The sequence below is a fragment of the Amblyomma mixtum genome, chromosome 3, assembly GCF_055824585.1.
Source record: "Amblyomma mixtum isolate Tamu chromosome 3, ASM5582458v1, whole genome shotgun sequence".
Classification (NCBI taxonomy): domain Eukaryota; kingdom Metazoa; phylum Arthropoda; class Arachnida; order Ixodida; family Ixodidae; genus Amblyomma; species Amblyomma mixtum.
Genome location: NC_143014.1, coordinates 152,222,106 through 152,241,474, shown reverse-complemented (window position 1 = coordinate 152,241,474; position 19,369 = coordinate 152,222,106). Strand labels below are relative to the sequence as shown.

The 19,369-nt window shown below is 47.5% G+C and overlaps 1 protein-coding gene across 1 annotated transcript; it reads left to right on the top strand.

Annotated features, from left to right (window-relative positions):
• The first annotated feature begins 2,606 nt into the window (after positions 1-2,606).
• Positions 2,607-19,279, top strand: LOC149352386 (uncharacterized). Its single transcript, XM_089575692.1, has 14 exons — positions 2,607-2,617; positions 3,400-3,494; positions 4,851-4,877; positions 5,342-5,371; positions 5,843-5,875; positions 7,138-7,185; positions 7,989-8,330; positions 9,349-9,495; positions 12,224-12,483; positions 14,432-14,565; positions 15,020-15,131; positions 16,094-16,255; positions 16,781-16,903; positions 19,130-19,279. Exons 1-14 carry the CDS (start codon positions 2,607-2,609, stop codon positions 19,277-19,279), a joined length of 1,674 nt encoding a protein of 557 aa, XP_089431818.1.
• Positions 19,280-19,369: the final 90 nt, after the last annotated feature.

Here is a 19,369-nt window from a genome sequence, read left to right as displayed (position 1 = left end):
TCAATTCGATGCGCGTGTGGTCCTGTTCAAGAGTTGGATGCGTGCACATTGATGGATAAAGTAAACTAGTTCAGCTTAGCTGAGTAGCTAATTGTATTGCCAGGCGAATGTCAGCACCTCGGCTTAAGCCTCATGTTTTGAGCCAGTTTTCAAGTGGTTCGCACAAGTGGCGTGTCGAACAACGTGAATGTAATATGTGCAATCGAACACGAATATATCGAACCCGAACAGAATCGCGAAACAGTTCTATATAACGATAATTCTATATATAAAACATGGTAATTTATAAGCTTATTTGTGACCTAGAAGCGAGAATATATTTGCACCCATACCAGTGACGCGCTTCTTGCCGAGACGTTCCGCCCGCCGGTGTGCTGGTAGCGCACCTCTCGCTGGTAGGTCTAGGCTCCTTCGCATCGAAGCCGCTGCGGACGGTGCTTTGGAACTAGCAACTGCATATAACATATTTTGAATCCTGTTACCAGTATATACTATAAATAGAATTAACCCTAATCGAAATTAAGGTGCGATGGAGTTAAAACGTACAATTGTGTCTGTGAACAGGCTGAAAGGTGACACACGAGGTCACCTGATTGTACCTTAGTGCTTGCACTTGATCCCTGAAAGCGCCTGCCGAGCAGTGGAAATGGGCGGAGGAGAAGGAACACTGGAGAGGTTTCCGAACGCCTTCGGCAGCGAAGCACGGAAAGAAAAGGCGTGCATCCCGCCGACCGTATAACGCTATGCTTCAGTTCGTTAGGTTGACTTCACCGCACGGCAGCGATGTGGCGTGGAAAGTGAATACAAGAGACCGAAGGCCACCCTCTAGATCGCAAGACGTTCACCTCGTCTCTGCCAGCATACAGAACTCTGCCAGCATACAGGCGCCCAAGACCGCAGAACCGACCCGTCCCTGCGCGCGGAAAGGGATCAAAGAGAGTCGTTAGGAGAACCTCCACTTGCACGGACGCGGAGGGCAGTTCGATATATCGAACGACCGGCGAAATCGCGATTCAATATACTGCGCGGCTTCTAAATACTTTTACACAGGATTACCAAGGAAATAACCTGTGTATTCAATATTTACAATAATTCGAAATATCTGGGTTCGATGTCGGCGACTGCAATAAACTTAAATTCCCTTCCCGTGTTAAATAAAACGCAGTGCATAAGCGTCAAGAACAAGACCTTCGTCAAAACCGAGACCTCCCTCGGTTTTGGTTGGTTTGTACTGTCCAGACTCAAGCACAAAAGTAGCAAAAAGCGTCGATGAGGAATAAGACAGCACATGTCCTCACCGAAAATAATAATACAGTTGCACAAATTGGGCCTTACTAACGACAACCCTCTGCGCTCCTTTCCTTCTTTGTTTAGCTGACCCCAACGCACCGGAGTAAGTATACCTTCCTCCTGCGCACTCAGGACTACTGCGCATTGACTTCCCACGCGGTTTTAAAAGCAACGCTTTTGTCACCTATCATTACAAGTTGTGTAAAGGGCTCGTTCGCAACCGATGGGCCAGCGAACCGTAAGTACAGTTGCGAACTCCTGTGTGCACACCGGCGACAGCAACTTTTACATCACAGAGGCTCAAGGCCAAAATTTTCACGCGCCCACCGCGCGGTGATCCGCCCATGCAGTGTCATAGCATTAGGTGCTCAGAGCTCAGCAAATCGCTCCCACCTGCCTGTGCCTGATTGAAGAGCTCTGTGACTGGCTGAAGTCCGGAACAGGGCAGTGCTGAAGTCCGGAACAGGGCAGTGGACAGCGAAGAAAAAATCGGCGATGAGGTTATGGAATGCTCGTGACGGTGTTCCGGAGCAGCTGATCGAATTCTGTTGGTGTAGTGTCTCTGAATATTACACAAACAACTGCGCTAAAAAAAATACTCTACCTCTCTGACAGGAGCGTGCGCACATCCGAAGGGCAAGTCGTGTACGGTCCCTTTCGACAGCACTTACAACGGGGCGCAAGCGTGCGGCTCTCATGAGACCTCAAAAAGGCGCGACTAAATGGATAATACCTGCGGCGTGTGGGCTACCACGTTTTTTTGTGCTTGGCGCATGATGGCCTTAGTTGCCTATGTGCCATTAAACCCAACACAACACAACACAACACAACGTTTTAGAGAGCTATGAAATAGTCACAATTGCGGCCATTGTTTTTCTCGCACTCATCTCGGCTAATATCGCCTTATACAGAGTATCAGTGATAGCGTAGACGGCTAGGAGGTATGTCGAATCCATAGAACTCAATTTGGGTCATTCTGCCCTTCTCTCAACGCTTATATCTCTGAGCACAACCGTTTTTAATCTCATATTTGTCAAGATGCAGAAACGGCGTTAGCGAATCTCACATTTGACCTCGTGCGCAATATTCGATTTTTAGCCCTTTTTTTCCCCGAGAAGTTCGTGATTTCAGTCAGTGTCGTGTGGAATAGTAAACGGACAATAAAAATAAATTTGCATCATTTGGTACCGGTTGACAGCCCTCCATCGCGAAGAAGGTGCGTAACTTTATACTGATCACAGAGATGTTCTGCTCAGTCAAAACGGACGTTTTTGTCCTCGCTACGGTTCATTTTTTTCCCGCTTTGCTTTGCGGCTATGGAGACAGAGTAAATCTATGGCTTGTATGGCTCTATTTTTTAGTCTTGTTTGCACCATAAACTCCTTTTGTCTCAGTCAAGCTTCATGTCCAATCTGCGCTAATCTGCGCTAGAACTCGTAACGCAGCCCTCTTGCTGCATTTTTTTTTTTCAAAAATAACTTTCACATGGTTGCAAGAGCAGTACCAAGCTGCAGGTTCGTGTCCATGGTCATTAGAGAACAGCAGGAACTGCATCTTGAAACGACTACACGTTGCTCTGGTCGTGCTGCCCGACTCGTATACAGTCGTCCGCACACCTATCTACTCACTGCACACCGGGGAGTACACTTTTGTCATTTACAAGTGGGCTAGGGCTCGAAACCTGGCCTTATCATGCATGCGCGTTCCCATGGATTGTGTCTAACTCCTTCTGCGTTTGAAAACTGTATCGGTCCCGCCATACAGCGGCGATCATCATAAATGCACAACAGAGCGCGCCGTTCGAGCGCTCTATATAGACAGGTGTGTGAACAACTGTACGTGTCTTCGAAATACCGCCTAATGCATTTGCTTCCGCATCGGTAGGTTTACACTTAATAGTGTTGCACCAAATTGAAGCCGTTAGGTTGCATTGAAGATTGATACGCCTTGCTTTATGTTCGCCGCCTTCAAGAAATAAAGAAACGCAACAATTCACGAAATCCTGCTCGCCGCAGGCAACTTTCTTGTTGTTGTTTTTTCTGTTCGGTTTTTCTGACCTCTTACACTGAGAAGTCGTGTTTTACGCCACTCCCACCCTACCTTTTGCAGCCCCAAGTACAAGAGAAATGTATTCTTCAGCGCTGGCCTCTCGCTACTCCTTCTGGCATCCATCGTCGCCACGGTTCATTTTTTGCCCATCTACGGTACGCATCGTAACTGCGTTTCTTTTTATCGTGTTGGGCTCGCCTGCACCACGGTACAGAAACAGCGCGTGGTGATCTGTACGCGTTGGGTACAGGACCGTGGAATTCTCTATTCGCGGCAGTAAGTACTATATTATTTCACAAAGAACTTGCGGCTATATTTTCTAGACTTCCGCATTTCTTGCCATATAACGCTGTAGAAACATATCTGTGCGATTTCAAGACCTACTTCTTCATCTCATGCGTCGCTTTGTTTGCGTCCTTGAGTGTGTCTGGTAGTCAGGGAATGTGGCGTGTTACCTGCTTTCGGCTTGAGAACCTTCTCGAAGGTGCTTTCCATTCAAGGAACAATTCGTGGTGGGTTTGCATGCGTTCGTTGTGAGCGGCCCGCCGTATACTTCTGTGCTGACGTGCAGCCAGAGCCTTAGTCAAGCACGGAGAAAGCAAGTCCATTTTGGTGCGTTCCCTCTTTGCAAATCCTTGCTTGAACTCGCCGTAGCACCCTGCTGCTGCACTTGTTCGGCATGTTACGGCACACATGTCTGATCGTAAGCAAAGGTCGTTTATTTATCGATTGTGTTCTCAAATGCACTGGTAGTCACGGAAATGAGAGACTTGGGTGCTTTATTTGAAACGATTTCGATCGAAGTTTTAATTCTGCTTTCTAATATCCGTCAAGAGCGAGAGTGCGACACAAAAAATGGCAATGGGTTGAAACCTGCCTTTGAGGAACGATACAATGTACAGGAGCTTGTTTTTTTTTTTCATAACTGAAATGTTTCAACTGTGCGCACAACTTTCCCTTTTCTAAGATATTTCTTAAACCCCGGATTGCTGATGAAGCTGAACATCCCGGTAGCTTGTTAAATTTTTTTTCTCTCACTTTGTCCGAATATTTTCTGAGAAGCTCTAGTGCTATAGTTCCTCGCTTCGTTCAGAAGCAGAGGCTCTCGCTTCGTTGACCATGGCTCATCATTCGCGAAACTGCGCCACCGCGGGAGTTCACGCGAAATATCGTGCATTCTCGCAGGGTTTTGCCACTTTGTCTTGGCGTTGTTGTAGGAGAACTGATCTGAAGCAGACTCAGGTACTATTTCTAACTCTTGTCAACTCAACATTCAAACCGGTACAATACTGATGAGCCACCCACTACTTCGCGATGTCTTTTCCTCGCGCAGCGGACTGCGCAGTGCTGCCATCTCGTGCATTACTCCTGTAGGTATTTTACGTGGAATTCACAGCGCGACCATTCGAATGCGTTCATTCGTTTACCAACGTCGTACGAAAGGTTTACCACGGACTTACTTAAATTCCAACCGACGTGCTGAACTTTAATCATTCTCTCATTTATTTCAGCAGAGGGTGGAGAACCACCGCAAGTATGTAAGTGCACCATCGCAAGACATCAGTAGTGCATGGCAGTAAATTGGGCAGTGCGAAGATGTGACATTGAGCGCTTTGAGCGGTTGTGCATAATTACGAAATTACGAAATGCCGTGTGATTCCTTGAATCACGCAGTACAGCCGTCGATTAGAGAAAGGAGCCCATGGCCATATCAGAGAAAGCGCAATCAAGATTAAATGTTTTATATGAAGTGTGGTATCAAAATATACAGCACAAGTGTAGGCTCAAGGGAAACTGCCTTGTGTTTGTCTTCCGACAGTGATGCCTTAATGGCTCAGAACGTAGCCTCTGGAGTTCATCAAATTTTAAGAGGCGATGGGAAGACGATCAATATAAAAGCGAAATGTATAACCAATACTGCTAACGCAGATGGGGCGCATCACATCTTATGAATGCCTACGCATTTCTTTAAAAGCTTCCATTCTCTTCCGCGCGTTCACAGCGCAGGAAGCTACCGCGGACCATATCATAGGTAAGAACATTGTTCTATGCACCGGCACAAACAACAGGAACGCTTTGGCGAAGCAGTGCCGCCTGTGTTCAGTAACTGGATGCTTTATTGTCGAATGCATCACTGAAACGGCTGGCAGCACTTTTCGATTACAAAATTAACTGAGTAAGGCGATTATGCACGCTTATTAACCCCAACCATTTTGCTTTGAAACGTGTAGCTAAACAATGGTGGGCTCGAGAGTCGGAAGTGCAAAATAACTTTGTCAAGGCAAGAACTAAACAACGAGTAGCTTATGAGTTTTTGCAGCTGGTGCAACACATCTGCTTTTGTGTTTCAGCTTTAATAGACGCGCTGTGCTTGACTTTTTATTCAAAACTTACGCAAAGTTTTCATGTAGAAGAACGTACACATTGTAACAAAAAGATGGAAATGTTGTTACTGTGGTACGCGCAAAGTTTAAGAACGAGCTTTTTTCTTCTTCCTCCTGAGCTTTTGCTGCTGAACGTCGAACGGAACCTCCGGGTAAGCATATCAGCTACTCCATTTACCCGTTCTTGTGTACTGAAAAAAAAAAGGAACGCATATGAACGCCAGGGAAGTCCCATAGCAGAAACTAGTATGTATGGATATGACGGAGCCTGCTGCATCACCTTTTATCATTTTTTTATCGGTGGCTTACCGATCATTGATTCATTGTCATCAAATCGCAGGCACTTCAAGACGCTATCATTATGGTGATATAAATTATGCACAAAGTGCGTGTGGCCCTGCAATGCCGACTATAAAGCGCAGACTGACGAGCAGCGCACTATAAATAGCCTCGTTTTAGGCAGTGATTCATACGCCATAAGTGATAATGATCCTGGGACCACTGCGCACACTCAACACCTCACAGCTCTGTATATGTCGTCTCTACACTTCTATAGTTATATGTGCAATTAGTCCTGTTATGAGCAAATGCACTTTCCACCAAAACACGACAGTGCTGTGGAAGCTACAGCTACCTACGTCTGATCAGAGGCCGAATTGACAAAGCTATAGCAGATAAGAATTGCCACTGCCTGATCCACGCGCCGCGGCGCCTGTTGAGGAGTTCGGTTCAGTAGACAAGGAACCCTCCCAACCTCGGAGAAGCACAGGCCGTATTCTATAAGCTGTCCACTTTAAAACGGCCATTTTGCGTCCGTCTGGTCATCTGTCACTGGTCACTCAGATATTCCCGCGGCTTTCAAGCGTCTGTGGAAAGCGACCCGGCTATTGTGTGATTAGCGACCCACCTCACCGTTGGCTGGCATTGGCTGCGATATGCAGCCAACGGTGAGTTCCGGTTGCCTGCTACTCATTGGCCGGTTCACTTTCCACAGACGCTTGAAAGCCGCGGGAATATCTATAGAGGACCAGACGGACACGGAATGGTCATTTTAAAGTGGACAGTTTATGGAACACGGCCCCAGCTTTGTGAACTCGTCCACTCATAAGCTCAGCTCAACATGCATTAACACTGCGCGGATTTCCTGGGATTGGGCATTGTTTTTCGCAAGTTATGAAAAAACAGTCAAATAGGCGTGCTTCTAGCGTTAGGGCGAGAGCATTAGGAGACAGCAGTCGATTTTAGCACAAAATTCTGTACGTAACTATATAAGCCATGGACGCGTGCGATCTCAGAATAAAGCCAATATGAGACCGCGGCGACGTAGTTTTTCGCTTTTCATCTGCAGCGCTTTGCAACAATCGAATTACAAAGTTTGCGGGCACTTGAAACTTTTATTCATTGCTGTTTTCAGTCGTGTACACGCTTCCCCCACCTGTGAAGTCAAAGGCACTTGTACCAAGTAAGTGAAAACAGCATGCTTTTAAGCTAACGGATCGACCAAATTCTGCGTGTTAAAATACTATAATAAACCAACCCCGAGCGATATCTTGCTTCCTGACTGCGAAACGTGGTTTTATCGCTGATGTCATAATTATCTTCTAACGAAGTCAAACCATGGATTTGTTCATAGTTAAATGCGCCTTCAAACCCGTATACCATACGAGTACAATTTAATGTTAGTGCCTCATGTGTAATCTCAGCAAAGCAACTGCGGCAGACTCCTTCATCGAGTATGAAGAGAATGAACTACCCAGGACATTTTTAACAAGCAATGGGAACAGAAAAGCAAGTGTCCAGGACCTGACTTTTGTTGTGCGGACAGCATATGACAACTGGCAAGGCATGCGGGGCCAACCGAGAGCCTTTATTCCTTGAAGCGTAGTCGGAGGCTAAATACATAGGATACCCAGTGTCGGCCTGACCCCTCGTCACTCTGATGAGCAATTACAAACTGCGTGTAGTGCACGCACCAACCACCGCTGGACTCCACGCAAACACCTACAGTCAATTGCGCCTTAATTTGCTCTAGAGAGTTTAGCACTGGTGCCTGTGCATCGCTTCTATGAGGCTTTGGACAAGCACCACCCGACAGAAGTTGCCCCTTGGAAATCCGCCACCAGCTTATACAGCTAAATTTACTATTAGTAAACAAAAGTTCCAAACGAAATATATTTTCTTTTTACCTTGAGTTGGAAATTCAAGTTCATCGTACGGCGTATGTCTCGATCGAATTAACCCCTGCTGCCCTCATTAATGACCCAGTCGGGGGCCATGACCCGGAAGACCCACTGGACAGCAGTGGCGATCTGTTCGCTGATGATACGGACGAGGGAGTACCTTCGCACACGCTGGAGAAGTCGAACAGCACGCCCGCCGTGCCGCTGCCCCTGCTGGATGAGAAGGACATGCTGCTCGATCTCGAGGAGCATGCCCAGCACTCGGTGCACGTCACGTCCACCGGGGACCCGCGCCGCGCCGCCAGGAAGAAGCAGGCCGCTCCCGAGCACAAGCCGCACGACCAACGGGCCCCCGCCAACCGCAGCCTCGAACTCCGAACTCCCACGACGGGTTACAAGAAATCCACGAAGCCCAGCACGAAGAGTGGTGAGCGCTTTCGGCATGCCACCAGCTTTGCATCCTGTCAGCTTCGCGTTCGCGTTTTGCCCCGCACTGCGAAACCAAATGCGCAAGGTCATTGTGGTCGTGCCGGCATGCATAGTTGAGACCGCATCAAGGAAACAGAATGCATGAAGGTAGTGTAGGACAGAGGACTTGTATTTGTTGTCCGCTCACTGCATGCGGTACCCGCTTCCAACTGGCCATGCTGATTCTGCTTGAGATGAACAGCACAACTTCACATTTCATCATTTCCGTCTATCGTCGGACGTCTATTGTAACTGCCACGAAATCCGCCCTTAAGTTCTTCACTCGCAAAAAGTTTCTTGCGTGTGTGTTTTCTAAATTTATCCCGCGGATGCGTTTTCAAATCGCGCTCCATTCAACCTACTTCTTTTATTTCAGGGTGTTTTAAATGATCGTTATTCAGACGTGTTCGTCGCCAAAACACACAACATATACTCATTCCTTCCGTCACAAAACGTGCCGTGACTGGAACCAGCTGCCTGCCTCGCTTGCCGATAAACTAGCCCTGATAAAACTAGCCCGTATATAGATGAGAAATTGCACTTCGGCTGTGGTTAATTGCCGTTTTTCTTTCTTTTACTCTTTGTTTACGGTGACTTAGACGTTAGTTTTTGCCTCGTACTATTTTGTATTTCTTGCGTTTGTATGTTGCAGTTGCGTGCCTTGTTTTCGCCATGTTTTTTTGTTTCTGTCTTGCCCTTCCCTTCTATGTAATGGTGTATATATTAAGAGTGTAATAAATGGAAAAGTAAATGACGCAAAGGTAATAAGGGTACCCTGTGAGAGCAAAGTAGTGAAAGAACTACCGAGAGTGGCATTTTATCGTAGCAGTTACTGTAACACGCTGCATTAGTGGCGCTAATGAACTCGAGCAAATGAGCTCACGTTTTACAAAATACCGCTGTTGCTGGTTGTCGTGGAAGTTGTCATGACCGACAGGAGACGTGTTAAATTCTCACCCTTGTTATGTTGCATCAAGGTTTCACGGCCCGAATCCTGGTATGCTTCATCTCCGGCAACACTCCAACAAGCATGGACGCCCTGCCACCGTCAGGGATTTGCCAATACGTCATCTACGCGTTCGCCGGTTATGCCAAAGGTCGACTTCGCTTCGTTTACCCGAAAAGTGAGTTCGTGCCGGGCTACGGTGCAAATCGTTTTTTACCGTACCCGTTTTCTCTGTTTTCCGTATTTTGAGTAGTGTTGCGAGGGGCCCGTAAGCTCTCCATTCGTTTGATTGGCTAGACATTTGTGCCATGAACAAAAGCCGTCGTTCACAATTAATTTCCAAGGCCCCGCAAAATCTTTGCATCAGCAGCTATATCGCTGCTCCGATAAGGTTTGAATGAAATAAAAAACCAAGGCTAATTTTTGGTTTGTCAAGAGGACGGTGAAGCAGCATGAAGGCTCAAAATAACTGGAAGCAGGAGGTCATCAGGAGGGTGTTTTTTATTATTAAAATCAAACCTTATACGAATAGAGACAATAGTTTAATCGCTGCGTCTTTTATATGCATACATAAATATTTTCCTCGTGAAAAGGCGCTTATATATATAACCTACTGGGTGCATTGTTTATAGCAGGCACATCTTTCCAAAGTTGATAGTAATATTGGAGAGGCGAGACTGCTGGGTGATGTATAGCCAATGAAAGCACTGCCTTACCCGGCAGTTTTGAGGAAAGCCTAATTTCACCAAGGAGGGGGAGTTGAATTTTTTCTCTCCGGCTACGTGCCTGGTCTTCAGCCTCCTTAGAAGCAAAAGCAGCTTTGAGGATCCTGTGTCGTCGAACTGCGTAATACATATGACATGCGGTAATGGCAGTCAGTCAGGTACAAGCCCCGCAAGTTTTTTTCAGCAGTTCAGCGTTTATGTCAGTCAAGGCAATAACAAACTTGTTTTGGCAATGCGCACACTGCTGTTGCGTAAAACTCGCGCCGCATCTGCGTTGTTTGTCTATTTTTTGCTTGATGGAACACTCTCGACGACGGTTCGTTCTCGAACCGTTGGATTAGCTAATTCTCTCAGCGTTTTACTATAGGGGTCTGCGAATATTCGAAAATTTCGAATATCGAATGGAATGTCCCTCTATTCAACTCGCTGAACGAATCAAGCCTGTTATGAGTGTTCAAAATGAAGTGCGTGTTCAAAATTAATCTAAATGAATCAAATTCGTGCTCAAGTTTTCGAATAGTTTTCGTATAAGTGGCGCAAAGTTTGATTCGGGCGCGCCGTAGTTTTTTTTTCTTTCAACGATTGTTTCAAAAACAGGGCCCACTACGACACCGCACAGTATGCTGGCGCGATCGGTCTGTGCGGTTAGGAGGGTTCAGCGTCACGATGCGGTCCATTCATGTGGCAGCGTTCATAATGCTTATACATATGACCTTCATGAGCAAATGCACAGGGTTCAACCAGGCTTAGCAAACACTGCCTTCGATGTCCGATATCGGAGCCCATGGCTCAAACCCTCATCCCACTCATAAACTGAGATGTGGCGCTAGTTTGTTCGCTGTCGACATCGGTAACAAAGGGTAATTTTCCTATGCGTATATGACATGAAGGTTATGTAGTTACCGTATATTGCTGCGTACAAGTCAACCCCCCAACTCGCAGCCCTCACTGGCCAAAAAAATTTGGCTCCAAATATTTCATAGCGTGCGGCCGACTGACTAGCGGCAAACCGAACCACCGAACTGCCACCGGTCCTGTAGTTACGGATTCCGACTCGACGCGCAATCCGGAAATAGCCGGAAGTTTTCTCTCGCGCTGTCTATCGCTCGTCCGAGAGAGTGATCGCGTACTACCCGCGGCTTGTCCGAAACTACCTGACACCCCGCAGATAGGTCGACTCCGCGTAGAAATCAACCCGTCAATTTCAGATTGTCGTATACGGTAATATATTCACTTTGAGTTGCGTGTCATCTAGTGGAAATCGGTGTTCGTACTTCCACACCTACAGCTTACTCTGTCACTCAATGCGCCACCGCTAGCTCTTCACTGTTTCGCGCGAATAACGAATATTCGCCAACTGGCAAATTACAGTAAGAATATAAGATTTGTATTCAATTCGGTTCTATCGCTATTCGATTCGTGTTGGATTCAGTTTTTAACTACACTATTCGTATGCGATCTGGTTTCAAAAAAAGTAATATTCGCCAGCCCCTATTAAATGATATTATACCGAAATGTCACCTGCCATAAAGACTTCATTGACGTCAAAAGATGAAGCTCCAAGTGTGGAGTAAGAGGGGCGCGACAAGCTCCCTTTGAGGGAAAGCTTTCTGACCGAATATCACGTTAAACCTTAATTAGACCAAGAAAGCTCAAAACGTGGATCGCGCAAACAGGGCCGTCCTTCTCCCATGCCAACCGCAATCTCAAAGGGTTGCCCACAGATACGCCTCTATTAAATACTAGCCACAAACCTCCGATTCCTGCTTGTGAAAAATGCGATGGGATGCAACACGGGTCGAATTCTCCCAAGTTATGCTACTCGTGTCGTCAGGCGTGAGCTAAGCTTCCACCAATTGCCTAACCTGGTCTCCTGGCGGCACTGCTTGGTCTGTATGCACCAAGCGCAATATTACTGATGCAAGACTCCGGGGAACATAAAAGCAGGCGACAGACGACTGAAATAGTGTGCAGAAACACAAAGGCCCACAGAACCTGTTGGTAAAAAGGTTTTTATCTTTTTATCTTAATTAGGCTTTTACTACAGACGATAGAACATTCATTGCTTTCACTCTTATCTAACTTCCGCCTCCACTTGGCAGATGTCTCTCAAAATGCTATGCACTAAGAACATTTGACGATAGTGAGCTGGTCGCGAATAGACGACGTCCGCCCGTGCAGCATTCGAGAAGTTCCTCGAGCACACTCGTGGTTCCCGGTCTGTCGGCGGCGAGGGCAGCTGCACCTGGGGTGTCACGCTGGACGCAGCCGAGGCCATGTCCGGGCAGACCGGCGTCTGGGGCGAGCACCGGCACCAGTTCTCGCAGCATGTGCACGAGCTGCTCGCCGCCCACGGCGTCTCCAGCTTCGGCCTTGCTGACGTCCACACTACGGCGGCCGACTTCATCGACACAGCAAACGACTACCTAGACTTCTACACGGTGCGGCGCCGCCATGCGATACGATGAACGAAGATACAGCGACGTAGATCTGCCGTCTGCTGGGCAAGCTATGCCCGCGGCCGCTATCTTGATTGCCAACGTAAATAATGTCAATGAGGGCATGTTCTCATTAGACCCAGGCAGCTCGTTACTGCAAACATGCGGCGTGATCCTTAATAAAGCCTAGATTTTGGCTTCCTCCACCAACTCCCGCGAATGACGTCGAAGATTCTTTTATTCCCAAATAATTAGCTGCCGAGACAGTTGTTTCTCACAAAAAGGTACGATACGATTGTACCAACAAGGTACGATCGTACAATACAGCACGACACTGTCTAATGCAATGCAGCTACTGTTGGTAACAAGTTCGAAAAATATTCTCAACCCCACAAGAGCCGACCAATTCCCTTAGTTTCTTGTACAGACCAGGCTGAGAGCCGCACTGTGAACCAAAATTTTAGAACATAAAATATGAATGAGAGCTTTTGCGTTGCCCGAAATCACACAGCGACTCTAACAAGGCTGCTCACGGGCTGCCGCTAGCAACTTCAAATGGCAGCGGAGGCAGGTGTCCAGAAATGTAAGGATCAGAAACGTGAGTGGCTGCTCCTTCTTGAGCCAGAATGCTTGAACACTTTCTTGGGCACCTCATAGAATTTCTTTAGAGTAACCAGCCATACAGTTACATTACACACTTCCACGTGATCATAGATGCGGCCAAGGCTGTCAAGGAAGGAGGCTCCTCTTCGCCTCTTTCCCGTACTTTCGTACCACTCTTTGAGAAGGAGGCTGAGGTGGCTCCCCTATTGCACCTGCCCCCTTTTACAGCGCTAGCCGCTAGCGCCTGTTCCTGGGTTTGCGCCGCTGTAGTAGTAGTAGTAGTAGTAGTAGTAGTAGTAGTAGTAGTAGTAGTAGTAGTAGTAGTAGTAGTAGTAGTAGCAGTAGTAGTAGTAGTAGTAGCAGTAGTAGCGGTAGTAGTAGTAGCAGCAGCAGCAGCAGCAGTAGTAGTAGTAGTAGTAGTAGTAGTAGTAGTAGTAGCAGCAGTAGTAGCGGTAGTAGTAGTAGCAGCAGCAGCAGCAGTAGTAGTAGTAGTAGTAGTAGTAGTAGTAGTAGTAGTAGTAGTAGTAGTGGTAGTAGCGGTAGGAGTAGTGGTAGTAGCAGCAGCAGCAGCAGCAGCAGCAGTAGTAGTAGTAGCAGTAGTAGCGGTAGTAGTAGTAGCAGCAGTAGTAGTAGTAGTAGTAGTAGTAGTAGTAGTAGTAGTAGTAGTAGTAGTAGTAGTAGTAGTAGTAGCGGTAGTAGTAGTAGTAGCAGCAGCAGCAGCAGCAGCAGTAGTAGTAGTAGTAGTAGTAGTTGTAGTAGTTGGCATAGCCGGTGAGTGGTTGCTATAAGAACCACTCGGAGGGTACTTAGCGTGGAAAGAGGGGGAGGGGTACAGTGGAAGGAAGAGAGTACGGCGAGTGCAAGGAATGAGCAACCAGAGGGTGTCTGCCTCGGGAACGATTGGAAGAGTGGGCACCTTGTAAGGAGGAAGGAAGGCGCACGGCGACGATCCGGGCGCCGCGCGCCCGGAACGGCGAATTGGAGTGCATTGCTTCGAATATTGAGTATGTGTGGAGACTAAAAAGTGCGCTCTAAACCTATACAGATATGAAGACACTTTCATATTCTCTACCTGAGTGTATTGTGATATATATATTATGACTTAACAGCTATTGTTGCATCGCGCGTTACAAAGTGGTAACTATCCGATATTTTTTTTTGTACACACCAACGTACGCGATTTTAGTACTGAATGTCTAAAACATGACGCTTTCTTAATATGCTCTCAGGGCATTTACTAAGATCATTTTAATATCCCTTATGTACTGTCGAGATATTTCTTCATTCTTCATAAATGCTTTAAATTTCAAAACCTAACCGCCAACGTCCTTCCATAACTTCCGTGCAGAACTTCCACGAGCTGCTTCACAAGCTTCGCGTTCCATCAGGGCTGAAGCCAAGCTTGTTTTTTGGCATGCGTGTACTTGGTATGTTCTACTCCAACCGGGATGCCTTTCGGGACAGAGTCAAGAACGTTCTGCAGTAAGTGCCAGAACGTTACCAAATATGTTAAAGGGAAGCGTCGCGCATTGTTGTCCGCGTTGCTGAAACAGTGATATACCGCCGCTTCTTTTAAACGCAGTCCTGCCCTTTCAGAGCTGAGCTGTGGCCGTTGTTGTAATGCACAGTTCTTGATCTGCAAACGTCTGTCCCTTTCGTAAGCACCCGAAAGTATGTGCTGAGTGTGACCATATGCGTAAGGCCATATACAGGGCATATCGCAAAGTCGGCGCTGACGTATGTTGTTTTGAAAAGAAAAAAAAAGTTAGCCAAAAACCGTCCACACACTCTGCGATCTCTGTGATCCCATGATGCGCTAGCGTTGACGATATTGGTCCTTCAGTCACATTGCCACAGGCAGTGTTAATTGTTGCAAGATATTTGAATGAATCCTCTGTAGCAACGCCTCACTTCTGCGCCTCTGGGTTCTCTGCAGGTTTGTTGACATCTTCATCTACCAAACTCACGTGTCCAGGATCACAAAGACGTGTGTCAGCGTGTTTCCTTCCAACAGATACTACCCCGGAATGGACGACCAAGACTCATTCGTGAGTTAGCCTATTTTATTACTGCTGCAGCTAGACTCGTTTCAGTGCAAAATGAACGCAGCCGGTGTCTCCAACCCTGCATCAGTTACTAAAAGCACACAGGCGCCAATCAGGGGCGGATCTATGCGGGGGGCGGGGAGGGCGACCGTAACTCCCCCCCCTCTCAAGGGAGATATTTTAGATAGAAAAACCACGCTGAACCCAATTTTTTGGCCGAAAATTATCAACGAAACACATAGTTCAATTGAGAGCGTGCACCCCCCCGCGTTCTCCCCAAGCGCCCCCTCGGAGAGTGACCCATAAGTCCACCCTTGGCACCAGTGTTTCTTTAATCGAAAGTACATCCTCCTATTCATAACGAGTATAGATGCGTAGTCGAGCCACATCGTTTTATATTATATGCATCTCTTGAAAAAAATGCAAGGAAAAAGCAAAAAAAAAATTGCAGGTTTGTTTTGTTCTCCATTAACTTTATGGTCCTTTGGATGCTTACTGGCGTAGTAGCATTAACATTGATGATTAAGTCTATTAGAAACTATTGACACTATCGACACTAAGACTGAGTGCAGTGAAAGACATCAGGAATACGAAACATAGGATAAGGGCTCTCTTGCAACTGTAGTTGTGAGAGCAGTGTTAATGAAATGACATGCCGCTTAACATTTATTGGAAGAGCCACTATAACGGAGCAGGGGCATGCAAGGTATAGAATTCGTGAAGTAAAAGTCGGAGTTCAAAGTTACACAACATATGCATAGAAAGGAAATTCATGTTTGTGCTGTCTTGTGGTTCATTTCAAATGAAAGGGGGCCTGCGGCCCTGTCAAGCTGGCGTCTGGCAGGTTTTTCTGCAGGCTTCCTGCATCATGTAATGTGATGTGAATAAAGTTCTTCTTCTTCTTCTTCTTAAAAAAAAAAGGCTGTTTTTGCCAATTGTATTCTCATCTTTTGCCTTGTTAACAGGACGACGCTTTACGGACGCTCACGCCTCAGATTGTGTACAAAGATGATTTCCATCTGGTTCTGTCATTAAGCATGAGCCTTCTGCGGTTCACCATGAAAGGACCTGATATCGAAGAGATACGAAGACCCTGCAAGAACATGATATCTCTGCCCTTTAAGGAGGTATTTATTTCATGCTTACTGCGTCTAACACGCGCACGTACAGAAAGAGACCACGATAGCGTATCAGCTAATTCCGGTTTTTGCGTGTTTTTATTTCACGATCTATGAGTACGCAATTGCAACACAATACGGAGAGTCTTTTTTATATCGTGCATATATAAAACCTGAACTTCTGTAATATGTCTACATCCGTAGCGTCGGCTATTATTGCATCGCAGTTTTGCTGTAGTCGAGACAACAGCGAATGTGGCTTTAAGTGGCATAACTCAACAACTTTAGCGCACAACAAAACCTGCAACACCGAATGATCATGTCTGCTTGTCTTGCCACGAGTCTTCGTATGCTGTGGTGGAAAGTGTGCATGACACGTTCACATTGTCATGATACTGTCGTTTTGCAGCTGTACCGGTGGTAGTTTCCCTACCACTAATGAGTTCCTCATGTGAGCGCGTGCACACATCCATGAACATACAGGAGGAAACATGTCATGCAGTGTTCGCTAAGTCGGCTGCTTGAAACGCGCAGTACTGCAACACCACTGGGTTCGGCGAGGATGCAGAAGACGAGCTTCAGATCGGCGTGTACCGCTTCAACGAGCGGAAAGCTGTGGTGGACACCTTTGAGACGGCAGATGTGATCGAGTTCAAGGTAAATGTACACCTCGATTTAAGAACACGCATATAGAGACAAGGTACGGGGGCTGCGACAGGAAAGGTGAGGGGATGTGATTTTTTATTAACCTTTCGGTGTGTATGAACACCAGTAAAGTCCGGTGACGACATTGCTGTTACAAAAAATAATGCGTGGTATGAGTTTCTCGTTTTAGTTCTGCCTTTGAATGGAGGCTACGTGGTCAATGCAAATTTGTCTAGATATTTATTTATTTTATACATTTATTTTTAAGATGTATTTATGGTCAGTCGAGGGCTGCAGCAACTCTAAATGTCATTCCAGTCATTCAACGCGGCCCAACAGCCACTGCAATGGAAATCTGCAAACCATTGCTCATATGAGTCGGAAAATCGTTCCAGTGGTTCTGTACCGCTGATTTTTAGGAGTGTGCGAATATTCAAGCATTCTGATTAGCGAATAGAATGTCCTTCTATTCGATTCGTCGGACGATTCAAATTGTACCTGTGCAAAATTATTCGAAATGAATCGAATTGGTTCTCAAGTTTTCAAATACTTTTCGAATATTTAGCTCGGAGTTCGAATAAGGCCCGCCGTGCTCTTCTTTCACGACTGTTTCCAAAAACAGGCACCACACCGACGCAGCGTGCGATGCTGCCGCGATCGGTGTACGCGAGATGATGCGACGTGGAGGGTTCAGCGCCACGACGGGGTCCATTCGCGTGGCGGCCGTTCATACTATGCATGCATGGCCTCCGAGATTAGACGCCACGGAAGGGCCCAGGCAGGTTTTGCGGAGTCTGCCTTTATGCCTGATCTCAGAGACCATTACTGATAAGTAGCTCTCACCCTTCTCATGTAGTGAGATGTGGCGCTAGTTTATTCTCTTCCGTCATCAATGACAAAAGGTAATTTTGTTTTGCGTATAATTTCATTATATAGTTGTATACTCTGGCTTTTTATTGCGACCCCGTACGGTGGAGATTGTGGGAATCCTGGCTTTCCGCCGTTGCCTTTGCGCGGCTGTGCCGGCTTCCTGCGTCGTTTCTCCTCTTTCCCTTGCTCCCGCCTCAGGCGGTGGAGAGGCGGCTAGGTGACTAATCACTGTCATTTGGCCACAGCTCCGCCCCGGCTCCCCAACGGCCTTTGCCATTGGCGCCTTTTGGCGGGAAATCGGGACCCGCTACGGGCGGCCGCGCACGGCGCGACCGTCCGAGCGGGGCCCAGAGAGAGGGATCCCTCCGAGACAGCGTAAGGTGCGTACGCTACTGTTTTGTCCGTGCCGGCCGTTGCCGTTCGGACCAGTGCTTACTCGAGCTCGCCCGCACGTGTCCTCTGACCTGCAGCGGCTCGAGCCTGTCCAGCGGGGTCCAGCGACCTCCGACAGGCGTACCTTGCGTTGATTGCCCACTCTCTCTCGCAACCGGCCCAACGGTCGACACGAGAGAGAGATCACAGCACTGCCGCGGGGACATTCTCCTGCAGCGGCGTGCTAGCGGCGCGCATTGCTCGAATCGCTTCGTGCGCGCAGCGGAGCCTTGCTCCTCGCGCGCCCCCGGGACGGGGTGATGATTGAGTGTGTGTGTACTGCTGAAGGACGACGTGAATAAACGTCTCCTTTGTGAACTTGGAGGCCTATTTCTTTGTGGCGAATCGCTCTCCTCCCAGCGGAGGTTGAGTGCGCTGCAGCGGTGTCCCAGTGTGTGTGTGGTGACGGCTGATCGGGGCCCTTGGCTCGCGCGAAGCTCGAACCCGCGGTGGGTGGTGGCCTGTGTCCACGTAGAAACCCACAAGATCAGTGTTTCGTCTTTTAACAGCTGTAGTTATAAATCTTTAGAAAATAGCGCCGTACCGCAGCGCCGCCCCTATAGCGCTTCGCTTTTCGCATCGTTGCTCGTTTTGAACGAATATTCGCACAAGTAGGAATATAAACTTTTGGTCTTTCAGTGGTGTCGGCAGCGAATTTAAGCAGGCGTGTTTCACTGCTTCCGATGCAAAGACATGCGCACAGTGCCACGTTGCAAGGCTGATCATGTGCGCAGTCAACTTGCTCTATTCGCTCGCTGGCAAACGTGTCAGGCGTAAATGCGTCTATACGCTGCAACTCGCTCAGGACGGTGGCAGTAACAATCCACAAGCCGCAGTGCAGTGGAAATGTGTGTGCTGGTCATTACGTCTGTGAGTGTCGGTGCACAGGTTGCGCGGTTGTCTGCATTGCCCCACCTCTGGCGTCTTGTTTTGCAGATGAACGACGTGATGCGAGAGTACCAGCTCAACGGCCTGGATATCGGCTTCGCTGCATTCTACTTGGAGCATGAGGATTATCGCGGCGAATGCGGCAACAGCTTTGCCAGGCTCCGTATGATGTCCAAGTGTCTGCGGAACTTCGTCTAAGCCACAGCAGTAACACCCGGATGTGGCGAAGCTATTAAAGCTATTGACTGCGTCTGGAGGCTGCTCTCGTGTCTTTATGAAAACAGATAT